This window comes from Chondrus crispus, genomic scaffold (assembly GCF_000350225.1).
Source record: "Chondrus crispus Stackhouse genomic scaffold, scaffold_157, whole genome shotgun sequence".
Classification (NCBI taxonomy): domain Eukaryota; phylum Rhodophyta; class Florideophyceae; order Gigartinales; family Gigartinaceae; genus Chondrus; species Chondrus crispus.
Window position 1 is genome coordinate 152,694 of NW_005179028.1, and position 12,644 is coordinate 165,337.

General features: G+C 52.2%; 4 protein-coding genes; 2 read left to right on the forward strand and 2 right to left on the reverse strand.

The window, feature by feature from the left end:
- Positions 1-1,960: 1,960 nt before the first annotated feature.
- CHC_T00008856001 (Chalcone-flavanone somerase) lies at positions 1,961-2,860 on the reverse strand. Its single transcript, XM_005713971.1, has one exon. It carries the CDS (start codon positions 2,858-2,860, stop codon positions 1,961-1,963), a length of 900 nt encoding a protein of 299 aa, XP_005714028.1.
- Positions 2,861-3,504: 644 nt separating this feature from the next.
- On the reverse strand, positions 3,505-6,314 carry CHC_T00009109001 (Coatomer subunit gamma). XM_005713972.1 is given in 2 exon segments: positions 3,505-3,569; positions 3,570-6,314. 1 exon segment carries the CDS (start codon positions 6,312-6,314, stop codon positions 3,570-3,572), a length of 2,745 nt encoding a protein of 914 aa, XP_005714029.1. The 3' UTR covers positions 3,505-3,569.
- A 675-nt stretch (positions 6,315-6,989) lies between these two features.
- On the forward strand, positions 6,990-10,037 carry CHC_T00008646001 (Phosphatidylinositol-binding clathrin assembly protein). XM_005713973.1 is given in 2 exon segments: positions 6,990-9,146; positions 9,147-10,037. The coding sequence occupies 1 exon segment, from the start codon at positions 6,990-6,992 to the stop codon at positions 9,144-9,146; it is 2,157 nt and encodes a 718-aa protein (XP_005714030.1). The 3' UTR covers positions 9,147-10,037.
- A 1,782-nt stretch (positions 10,038-11,819) lies between these two features.
- Positions 11,820-12,629, forward strand: CHC_T00002807001 (hypothetical protein). Its single transcript, XM_005713974.1, has one exon. The coding sequence runs from the start codon at positions 11,820-11,822 to the stop codon at positions 12,627-12,629; it is 810 nt and encodes a 269-aa protein (XP_005714031.1).
- Positions 12,630-12,644: the final 15 nt, after the last annotated feature.

A 12,644-nucleotide genomic window follows, 5' to 3' on the forward strand; every position in this document is an offset into this window, starting at 1 on the left:
TCAGCCTTGCAAACCGGCCAGTGGTGGCTAAGAAAATGCTGTCTCTGCGGTGGACAGTCGCTACAGGTTTGTGCCTAACCCGCCGAGATCTAAAGACTGATCGGCGTGCCAATAACACGGCCCTCCAAGGGCAGGCGGCAGTGCCACAACCGCTGCCGTGGAGGGGAACATACACCCCTTGAACAAAGAATTTCTGAGGGTGCTGTACTATGCAATGTGCAGTGGGCGACGAAGAGCGCTCGCAAAAAACCCCTTTGCGATACTTCGAAGTAGTGTCCAAAATTAGTGTTTTCACAAAACCATGATCCTTTGGCGATATACGCAGGTACTCTGCGCTATGCAGTTCGAGAAGGATGTGCGTGATGAAGAAGTCGCGTAGCCCCCCGAAGCCAGAGGATCCGGGCGAGGGACGGCGAGCTTGGTGTATTCGGGGAGCAGTGCGGACGTGACGTTTTAAAGTCCGAAAGTTTCAACCGGATTGGCCGCATAATGTGCTTACAGGATCTGCCTCAAACTCGATGAAGATGCTGTGAAGACGTGTTCCCAAAGTGTCCAGACTAGTGCGGCTACATCAGCAAATTGCGGCTATCATCCGGCTAGAACGTTATCCCTATTAAAGACTTTTACAACCGACTTTGACAATTGCTACGAGACGCGATGAGAAAGGTACAATTCGTGAACGAAGTTTACACGGACAAGGGCGTTGGATATTGAGAGGCACTTTTCTTATGCTGAATGTGACTGCAAGATTGCTTTGGGCATCGGGACAGGCAGGCCTTTTACGGGTACTGCAACTGCACCGATTCGGGGGCAAGAGAGAAGTCACGACTCTTGGTTACAACTCCGGCGTCACAAAGGGCGATTATAGCGTTCGACACCCATTCTTGACAAGCAGGCCGCTTGCACATTTCCATGGTAGCTGGGCTTTTCGGAGGGGGCACGCTTTGCACACTTTGCGAAAGGCCTTGACGCTTTGCGTGGGTATTGTTCCAACCAAAGTCTTGGATATGAATCTGGGGCAGGTGTGAGGCGTGGCATCTTCGTCTACGTATTTCATATTGGTCCGATTACCAGTGACTTCAAAGATGCGCCCTTGTTGTAGCTTCGGACTTATCTCTACGAACAGCGCTCTGTGTTCCCTCACGGTCTGATCTCTTCGGGGTTTTTCGATCACGTAGACTCGGCAACTATTGTCAGCGATGTCCTTCTTACTGCCGTCAAGAGTGCCATCAGAAGATGCCAATGCGGACTGCCGACCTGTACGTTGATGCGATGTTACGAGCGAAGCGGAACGCTCTTCGTCCATTTCACAAAATGCTTGATTGTTTAGTCGGGAAACCTGGGGTCGTTCACTTAGGGTCGTTCACCCAGGGACATTCTTTGGTTGTTTGGCCGTTGTTTGACCGTTGTTTGATGACTGACTTGAGCTTACAAGTTTGTCCCGGAGGGCTGGAGGTCTGTGGGATCTTGTGCAAAGGCTCGGCTTCCATTCAGAGATATTTGTTCATTTTTGTGTACAATGTGTATGCCCAGGAAGATGTGACGGGAAGTACACCCGTGAACAGGATTTAGTATAGCCCAGACTATTTTACAGGAGCCTGAAAATGATGATGAAACCTGTCAGGGGGTGTCCTGTGCTTTCCCTGATGTTCAAATGATGCCATGCCCCCAACCCTGTCATATGAAGGGTGATCTCGAGAAAAGTGCGCGATACTGATAAACTACAGGCGGAAGGGCGGGGTGCTAATGAGATAGTGAGATGAAGAAGAGGCGCAACTAGGCGTACATTAAAAGACCAACCTCGCTCGTGCGCGTGCGTCGTCGAGGTTTGAACAATGACAATCGTATCAATCAATTTGCACTAGATGGATCACGTTCAACTATGAGTGACGGTTGCATTTTCGACAACTCATATGCAGACGTTTGAAGAGCCCATTTCGTTCTGTAGCCCTAATGAATGTCATTCCCTCAAGAGCATCTCCAGAGTCTCTGCAGCAGAAACTCTCAATGTTGGAGCAACGGCATTTCCGCCAAGAAACATGTCGGCCATAGCCCATGAAAGTTGCGGGTTCCTAACTTCCCCCATCCAACGCCCGTCGATCGTTAAACTGACCTTGTCTCCATCCAATACTACCACAGCCTCCGATCCAACCTTCATCGTACCAACTCCGAGAAACATATCGGCAAACTTCTTAGTAGCTTTCTTACACTCAGACGGTTTACATCTTCCTTTCTTCACCGCCTTCGCTACGCGCGGCGCCAAACCCCGCTCAAATCCAGTGCGCATGTGCCTTCCACCGACCTCACGAACTACGACAAATCTAAATGTCCTCGTGAAAGATGAATTCACATCGCAAACGGAATCCCACAGAGCATCCGATGATAGGATTTCTTCTCGCGAAAAGCCCTTCCAGTTCGACAAAGCATCACGTAACGCGGAGCGATCAGCGTACAAGCCGAGAGCATACACGCGAACTAAACCGCCCATCAGGCGCACACCCGTGCCATGCAATGTGCCAGCATCATTAAAGGTTATCGGGAATTGTACACCTGTTGCATTCTCAGTCTTGGTCAGCACTGACAAACCGACCGGCTCATCATCCAAAATGGACGCCGATGGGGGGGATGTGGCTGCCTCTGCATGTGCTACCACAGCCACAGAAGATGCGAGCACAAGAGAAATACCAGAGAGGTAGATGTGTGGGTTTCGTGTGTGGGTGTCCTGCGTCGATACTGCTTGAAAATTGCGAGAAGATGAAGCCGTTGCTACCTGTATTGATCGGATTGAAGCATGGAGCCCCGAATTTTTTGACATCAAACGCCCGAGACGTGTCGCAGAAGAGAAGATGCGTACATTCATGCTCAAATACTCCCGAATTGCGTGAAAGGTCGATGCCTAAGTGGTCCTCACGATCGACGGGGAATGCAGTTGCGAGAAACTCACACTGCACTGTACATTGCCGCCTTGATTGTGTGGGAAAAGTGGCACGAGCCCCAAAAAATGGCTGTTTTTTTCATGAATACCGCCGAGTAGACTTCAAGAAAGGGAGGGATGGCTGTCACCGTGAAGAAAGACGCCGATGAGGTAAAGGATCCTTCGTAGATGTCCTTCGAAGGGTACTGTGAAAGTCTTCGAGCCAATCAGCCATGTGCAGTTTGGATACAGACGGAAAATAGGAAGTAGCCTCGCTAGTGTTAATGTCCTTCTCACATCTGTTCATGCAATCGTCGACCAATGTCGGGACAGAGCCAGCGGAAGAAGTAAAACTCGGCAAGGCCGTCCCTTTTGCAGTGGTGAAGAGTTTCTTCTGCATCAACATGGAAACCGCGTGAGTAGTACACCTAAAGTTAGCGCTGTTTGAGGCTAAGGTTATCTTCATATGCTGCATATACTGAAAGGGATTGCAAAGCGTGCACAGCGCATCTGATATCTCCCATCGCCAGACAATCCTCGGCGCATTCGCTAAGTGAAAGCACTACCCAGTGAAGTTGGCCATCGTGAAAAAGCAAGCGAGAAGTGTCTGTGGACAAGCCATATTCTTTATCTTTCATTACATGGAGCGTTACCTCTATTCTGTGCCCGTGATTGAATTCGCCAGGACTTCGCTGATAGATAGGTCCTCACTTCTCAGAACAATCTCGAGATTCACACCATCCGACGCCACAGTGAATTTGGAGTGGAGCATTACTTGAATACCGGGCATGAACACACCTGTCATCAGCAGGATGTGCCCTCTGGCGCGATCGTTGGCAACTTCAGTACCCTCGCATGGTGCCATGCCCAACAATGCCATCATCCCCTTCACAGCAGATGCGACGTTATCGTGTTGCTCCAATAAAAAGCTATCAGCCACTTCATTGTCTGGACCAAGTGCCTCCCATGCAGCCTTGAACGAACCGGGTAATTCGGCTGGTTTCGCCATCAAGTTAGAGATTGTTAGTGGCAGGTCGTCCAGGCCATACTCATCCTCATATCCTTCCTCATCTGGTTCTCCAGTTGATGGGTCAACGTCTTTCACGATAAATTTCATCGTGCATGCAAGGTCACCCAACGGGTATTCCCCATCATCTGTTCGTTCGATCGACACGTAATTCCGGGCTGGCTCACCGTAAGCGAGACGTGCCGCAGGCACAATCGTCATTCCACCCAAGCCTGACGCCGCAGACGTATCCACTTGCACAAAGACGTTCTCAAGCAATTGGTCATTGAGAGTGTTCACACAGACGAACTCCAAAATCACATGACTTTCGTACAAGTGAACGATGACTTGGGCAGTGTACTCTGTTTCGGCTTCGGTAAGATCCTTGGGGGGACAAGACTTGAATGGCCTTCCAAGTGATGTAAAATCGGGAACTTTCAGAACTTCCGCAGCTAGGTCTGCGGGAGGTGTCGGGCGCCCCCTTTGAGCGCGGCCCAATGCGGATTGTCGATTCGTCGCGTCGCCTGTTTCCAAAGTCGGATGGCCTGCCGTTGACATCATCGCAGCCTTTGAGACTGAGCTGATATCAAAGGCCTGCTCAGAATTGCCCGATGCGACATAGAGCAGGAGTTCTGCCTCGAGATTCGCGATGGGGCACGGAAGGGACAGCATGTTTTTCGTCCCTTCCTGCATCTTTGACACTTCTTCAGGATTCCGAGATTCTCCGGTATGCTTTTGGTATGCCTCAAGTCCAAGGGACTTCGAGAAAAACGTCGCACGATCCCGCACTTCGTCGTCACTGTCCATCAAAGACTGGCGCAGTAGCACCGCAACGGATTTTCTTAGCGATTCGGAAGCACTACCAGCAGCGAAACTTGATAAGGCCGAGACTGCAGCAGCTCTGACTGTGGCGTTTTCTAATATGAGTCTGTTATAGATGTAGCGAATGTACTTCCCAGGTTCTGGCATCGAAGGCCCTTCCTTCCCAAGCAAATGTAAGATCCGGGTAGAGAGCTGGGTGTGCTCGCAATCTTCAATAAATTCGCAGAGGTGTGACAGACAGGTCTCTTTCGATTCCGGGATCTTGTCCATAAGTCCAAGGTATGCGTCGACAATTGCCCGTTTGAATTCGAACCCACCTTCTTCACGAAGTGCGTTCCCAAGGAAATTCATCAAAGCGTAGTACTTGCTAGGGTATTTGATACAAAGGGCGTGGATGGCGCTGACGACTTTGACCTTGAACTCATCTGCAATATCTGACAAGAATGTTTGGATTTGCTTGAGCAGTCTCTCAATAGAATTCTCTGATCCGGTGCGCAGCAAGGTAGTGATGGCGAGGGTGGCAATTGAGCGGTTGTGGTCCGCAATGAGGACCTCCATGTCGGCGTTACACGAGGTTACTGCCAATGGCATGGTCGAGGCAATCTGGTTGAGAGTTCTGATTGCAGCAAATCGCAAAGAGGGTTTGGGCTGGACGAGGAAGCGTTGCAGGATAGAGACAGCATGTTGCAGTTCAGTCGGTGTGACGTTGGGGAGATTTGCAATTGCGCGAGAGGCCTCGTAAATGACAACGTCACTGCGGTGCTTGAGGCAGGCTTCCAAGAAGCCAAAGAATGGTCTTGGTTCTCCGTATGCATCTTGCACTTGCGATGGGGGTTCGTCAGCAATGATGCGTGCGACGTAGCGAATGAGCAAAACTGTAGCCATGGGTGAGCGAACACCCTGGCGGCACATCGACTGGACGAGCTTGGAAACGGCGAGACGATCATGTTGCTTGATAAGATAAAGCAAGGCCAACGCGTGATATTGGACCATGGGAGATTTGTGATCCAAAGCCTGTGTGACCTCATTAACCCAACGACGCACGACGTCGCCCTTATTGTGCATGATAAGCTGCTGGCCCGAGACCAAAGCAGCAGAGGCTACAACGGGATTGCGGTCGACGATCTCCTGTTTGAGATAACGCTCGATTTGCTGAACCATCTGGGCGTCTGTGATTTTGCAAAGGACGCGAGTCGCGTTGGCGCGATACATGTCGACATCCGAATTGATATCCTTAGTAAGACAATTAGTGACGATAATGACTTCCTCTGCTGTATGGGCGAGCTCCTTTATGGCGAGATAAACGAGACGGCGGAGGGAGGGCTCGTTTGCTTGGAAGAGCTTCGTGACGGAGAAAAAGACGTTGGTGGCTTCCTCTGAGGAGAGATGGTCACCTTGTCCAACGAGGTACAAAAGACGGATTAGGACTTGCTCGCAGCGGCGTGTATTCAATTGGAGATCGTTGAAAATACGGCATTCCTGAAGAACAGCTCCCTTCTCGATGCCATCAAACGGGGAAAGGATGAGATCCTCGTCCTTCATTTTGGCGAGCGCTCGCTCGTCAGAAACCATCGCCATGGTGAGTAGCTGGGAGACCGCACGCGGATCGCGACTGCGGCTACACTAGTAGAAACGGCTAGCACCGCAGGTCGGTTAGAAGACGTAACGGAGGTCTGGATGCCGTGACGGTGGAGGAGGAAGGGATCATTGTGGCCGCAACAAGCGTTGATTGAAAAGCTGGCTGACAGCGTGTTTCTCAAATTAATTACAACACCCTGAAAGAAATTAATGCATGCCGTATTACAGTGAAGTAGGAGGTGGATGGGACATGGGACACGGCACAGACACGAAAGAGTGTGCCATCTGGTCGAAGACGTCTTCCACAGGCGCCCTTTTTGCCGGGTTTCAGTGCCTCCCGTTTTCTCCAGACGCTTCACCCCGTCCCGAAACGTTCTATGTAACCCTAGTTTTTCTCTCCTCCATTCTCCCTTACTTCTTAGCATACTCAATCTCAGCCGTTCCCTTCCCTTTTCTTCCCCTGTGTGGCCACCTATCCCCGGCCTCTTCCCCCACTCCGCTCCCCCACCCCCCCGCATTCACCTAACATCCGCGAGCAGCTCATCCTCCTCTTTCGCGTGAGACACCGTCACTACCATGTCCTACGAGGACTACCGCTCCGGCCGCCCCGCCGGGGCTCCGATCCGCTCCACTTCATCCCGCTCCGCCTACGACTCGTTTGCCGCGGGCATGAATGCTCCACCACCCCGCCCATCCGCCCCTTCAATACAGGACAAACCAGGGCCTCGCACGTCATCATTTACCAACGCGACTCCCGAAGTCACACCCCCTGCACCCTCTCGCTCTTCCTCACTTCCTCTGTCTGCGCCATCGACCAGCGGCAGAGTGGAGAACCCTTACCTCACTAATGCCTACGCTTCGTCAAGGCCGGGGGGCTCTACCTCTCAGTACTCGGACGTCGGAGGGATGGACGCTTCCAATCAGTTTTACATGTCGTCGCGCCAGAAGGGAAACATGCAAGGAAAACTGAAAGACACCTTGAAGAGCACTATGGCTGCCGCCAAGCAAGATAACTGGAAGATCGTTTGTGTCAAGGCCACCAGTCATCACCTTGTCCCGCCAAAAGGCAAACACGTGCGTGTCATCATGGAGGGTTTGCGCTTTGGCGGTAGCATCTCAAACCGCGAGAGCCCAGTAGGGGGGATCTTCTACCACTTGCGAAAGCGACTGATGTTGAGCAATTGGGTGGTCGTCATCAAAGCCCTCACCATTTTCCATCACATCTTTCGGGATGGAAACGAAAAGTTTGTTGAGTATGTGGCCGTTACTTATCGCTCCATGTTTAAGATGGACTTTTTTGCTGATGGCAGTTCAGAAGGCTTTGCGCATTCTGGTTTTATCAGGACCTACGGCGCTTATATTGAACAGTGGCTCACAATGAAGGCCGCAATCAACTTTCCACCCGGCAAATCCAAAGAAGACGATACTGCTCTTACCGGCCTCTATCGAAATGCCAGCATCGAGGACCTTTTAGCGGCTTTACCAGTAGTAATGGACACCGTTGACGCTTTGCTTGGCCTGCAGCTCCAAGGCCAGACCCGTCACTCACCAGTCGCCAACCCTGCTTTCACTATGATTCTGCGCGACATGACCATTTTCTGGATTACGCTGTCAGAAGGGTTAATACGCCTGCTTGATCTCTATTTTGAGCTTGATATCCCGAAAGCAGTGATTGCGTTAGATGTTTACAAGCGTTTCGTAGCCATGGTCTCGAATGCACAACCATTTTTTGAAAACGCTAGATCGCTTCCGTTGAGATGGCAGATTCCTGAATTAGGCGCTATTTCGTTAGAACTGATGGACTCGATGCAGGAGTACATAGACAGGGGACCTCAGGTTCCTGAAGATCCTCAGTACTCAGACCAAGAAGAGTATGATGAGCCAGAACCGGAACCGGAACCTGAACCAGTGCCGGAGGACTACTATGAGCCAGAGCCCGTGTACTATTCCGAGGAAGAACCTGAACAGTTGCCGCCACCGCGGCCCCGCGCACCACCTCCGGTCTCGTCTTCGTCGTCTGAGTCTGAGGCGAGCACTGAGGAATCTTCGTCGGAAGAGGAGGAAGATGACACGGATGTGCTACCAACCGCACCGAAGCCGGCTCCCACGCCGAAGCCCTTCGATCCTTTGGCCGACCTGTTAGGGATCGAAACTGGTGTTACCGCTAATGGACATGGCAACATGGCAACGGCGGCACAACCTGCAATGGCTCTTCAAGTGTACGGAGCTCAGGGAAACGTTCCTGGAATGTACCAGCCGGCAACCCTTGAGCATACAGTGGATGATAGAGTCGCAAATGTGAAAGGGATTATGGCTGCTACAACACACGGTGGTGGGCAGCAACAGCGAAGCGGCTTTGGTGTAGATGGCACAAATATGCAAGTTGCAATGTACGGACAGCAACAGCCACAGAACCCTCACGCACAAGCACGGCAAGCGCAGCAACATTTGTACAATTCTGTTGCGATGCAACAGCAACAACAACAGATGATGGCGTACCAGTCCATGGCTGCATATCAGACAATGGCCAACCAACAGATGGCGAATCAGCAGATGGCCATGTATCAGATGCAGCAGCAGAGCACAGCAAATGGTATGGGAGGCATGGCGCCCATGAATGGGATGCAGCGCATGGGTATGATGGGGGCTTACCAGCCTGTTCCACAAGGAAATCAATCTGTACCCGTGATGCAGGCTGAGGGACAAGCAAGGCAAATGAAAGACTACAAAGTTCAGAAGGGCACAAAACCCACTCGTGTGAATGATGATGACATGGCCTTCGGACCACTGCTCGATCAAATGAAAAAAACCAAAATCGGCAACTAGGTCGGTTCTGGTCGGGCTATGTCAACACTTGTAACTGGGCAGAACCGCGTGGGAATAACGATGGAGGCTTACTCGACTTGACGGATCCATACCAACCGTTGTCTAAGGTTATTTATGCAACACTGGATGTGAAAAGCGTATTGAATGGCATTGTCCAGCATGCGTTGCAGGAGAAGTTAAGGATTGCTCCCCATAACAAGTTCTTCACTTAATGTTAAAAATGTAAAGTAGTCGCATTTCAATATTGATGGAAGGGCAAAGCAACAGTACCTCGAAGGGTACACGCATATTACCCAGGGTACAGTATAAGGTGTCATTATCCACGCTGGAGTGGCAAACTGTCGCATTGATGTGCGCATATCTCTTGAGGAATGGGGTACAGCTAAGGGCTGTTCACAGCCCTCACATGAGGAGCGGACTTCTCGAGGTACACTCTCAATGTTTGCCCCAGTTGTTGAATTCGGCATCAGGTCGTAGAGGTTATTCGGTGTGACTTCACCTGCGAAGCCACGGGGAAATGTAAGACTTCAACTGGTGAAAGGCTAGACTTCTGACACGGTACTGAGTTCCGGGTGGGTCTTGTTTCAGATGGAACATGGTTCGTGAGCCATGTCACGCGTGCCACGGTTGGTATTGCTGCCATTGTCCACATCGATAGAAAACTACTAGAGGTGCCTCAAAACGATGGCGTCCGCAATTATCATAGTTTTTCAAGCCGACTGGCGTCAACCATCAGGCTTGCATCTTCTGACGTATGGGTGGTGTACAAATGCAGTGATAAAACATAGCTTGTTTGCTGTGTCCAGTATTCGCTATGTCAGTTGCTCCAACTCGAAAATAAAAACATTCGCTAAGGCTGCATCGCTTCCAATGCAGCAAGAATAGATGATATACTATGGTCATGTACCATCCACGACGACGCTTCGATATCCCTGAAATGCGCGCAATCCTTCCACACGAGAACAGCAGGCGGCAGCTCTGAAAGGTCCATCCCGCTTGTAGCCGGTTCCCTCACCCGCCTATCCAAGTGGCACACTCTCCCCGCCAAGAAAACCTCTCGCGGCGCATCCTGGACCAAAACTCGATCAATATCCTCCACTGACATGCCAAACTGCCTCGCAAAAGCATAGTCCGGGCGTCGTCTCTCATTAACTAACGATCGACTCTGCCCATCCGCCAGCGAGCTGCTTACCAGCGACGACACGAACATGGTGGCGTTTAAGGCCATGTTCCACAGCGGCGATTGCTGCTCCCGCTCCGGACGCTCCAGCGTTGCGCGGGCCGTGGCTGAGATGGCGCCCGTCGCCAGCGACATACCAGATACGCCATGCTGCACCACTGTGTCCGCGATTGCGCTTGCATTGCTCGGATCCAGAAAGGCCGTGGCGACATTCTCCACTGTGCGACCTATAGATTCGCTGACATCACGTCCCCAGTTGTACTGCGAAACAGCAACGAGGAAGCGATCCAGCGACGCTGCGGAAAGGCGCGGGACGACGTCCAAACCGCTCACTAAGGTAATGATGCTCCGCCTAGTTCGCTGAGCAAGTTCCTCGCTCAAAAACGGCGGCGGCGCAAACGAGTAGCATTTGGTAGAGCAAAACGACGCTCTTGTCCTCTCCGACACACTCAAATGGTCAAACTCTCTATCATGCGTGACATCTCTCAACAGCATCGTTAAAGCGGAGGCTACAGCACCGCCTAACGAATGGCCTACAATGACAAGGCCACCCTGCGGTTCAAAGCGATCTAGCAACTCGGTAAGTGTTGGCCTAAGGTGTTCGTATAAGTTGTAGGCCGAGCGTACGACGCCTTGATGACCATACCCGCCCAAAAACGGCTCTACCTCAGCCGACAAATTGGTGACCATATCCGCTAGCTCCTTAGACCCACGCACAACAACGGCAACTCTATCATACCTCATATCGCGGGCGACAAAGTATCCGGGCGCCCATTTGCCACTCTCTCTGACGGTCAAGAGCGAGGGAGCGACACCAACGACGGCGAGGTAAGCGGTGAGGTCGTCCTCCGCGGATGCGTATGCGGCATGAGCGAGAGCGACATAGTAGGCCAGTGAGGCGATTGATGGTAAGCGTGGAGAGCCAGGAGAATGTGTGGGAGCGGGGGAGCGGGTTTCAAGACGGGTGCGGTCGCATCGGGCGATGTAGTGGCGGAGGGCAAAAACGAAGTCGGTTATCGACGGAAGATTGCCGGCCGTGCGAAGGGAGAGGCGCTCACGCGCGGCGCTCAGTTGACGAGCTAGCGCGAAGAGGAATGCCGTATCCATGAGAGGGGAGATGGGCATGGTGGCGCAAGGAACGCCATGGGTAAAGACGTATAGACGAGGGGGCGTAGGAAAAATAACGAAGCCCATGCAGCGATGCTTTTTCCCACAGCAATGACGCTTTTTGGATTCAACCGCACATTTTCTCTTGACTACTGTACAGTAACACAACTAACGCCAGAGGCATACCGAACGTACTTTAATTCCTCCCCCCGCCCCGCGGCATTCCTCGCCGTAGCATCACCAAGATCTCTCCATCAAGATAAAGCAAGACTCTCATGGGCCGCACAAACCACCGCCGCCATGGCGGCCGCACGTCTTCCAATCGCCATCACGTCCCCGACGACTCGCCCTCTGGCTCGTCAGGCTACAATGGTCCCCCCCTCTCCATGTGGGATTTCAACCATTGCGACGCCCGTCGCTGCACGGGCCGCAAGCTTTCGCGCCACGGAATTGTTCGCTCCGTCCGACCGACGACCTCCATCCCCGGCGTTGTTCTCTCCCCCCAAGGCGCTAACGCCATCTCACGCGAGGACGCCCCGATGATAGCTTCTGCGGGCCTCGGCGTCGTCGACTGCTCGTGGGCACGCCTGGATGAGGTACCTTTTGATCGCCTCCGCTCGGGCGCTGATCGCCTCCTCCCATTTCTCATCGCCGCTAATCCGGTCAATTATGGGAAACCGTTGCGCTTGTCGTGCGCGGAGGCCCTCGCTGCCGCCCTTCATATAGCAGGGTTCGGGGAGGAGGCAAGAAATGTTATGGCCAAGTTCGTGTGGGGCGACGGTTTTTTCACTCTTAATAAGGAGCTTTTGGATGCCTACGCGGATTGTAAGAATGGAAAGGAAGTTGTTAGCGTGCAGAATGAGTACATTGAGACGTGTGAGAGAGAGGTAAGGGAGAGGAAGGAGAGGGAGTACAATCCCTTTCCTGACATGACTTCGAGCGAGGAGGATGACGAAGAGGAGGATGACGGCCGTGGTGTGGAAGATGAGGCAAACAGCGGGGATCGCGGTGATGACCTCAAGCCGCCGCGGCTTGAGAAAGAGGAGCCTGACTCTGAGGCCGACGGCATGACTGGTTCATCGGTTAACAAAGAGGTTTATGTAAATTCCCAAGAACAGAATGATGCCCCGGATGCACCTATCGCAGAGGCTGCTGCTTTGCAAATAGAAGATGAAGCGCCCGCTACTGGAGGGTGACACGTCATGGCAGTT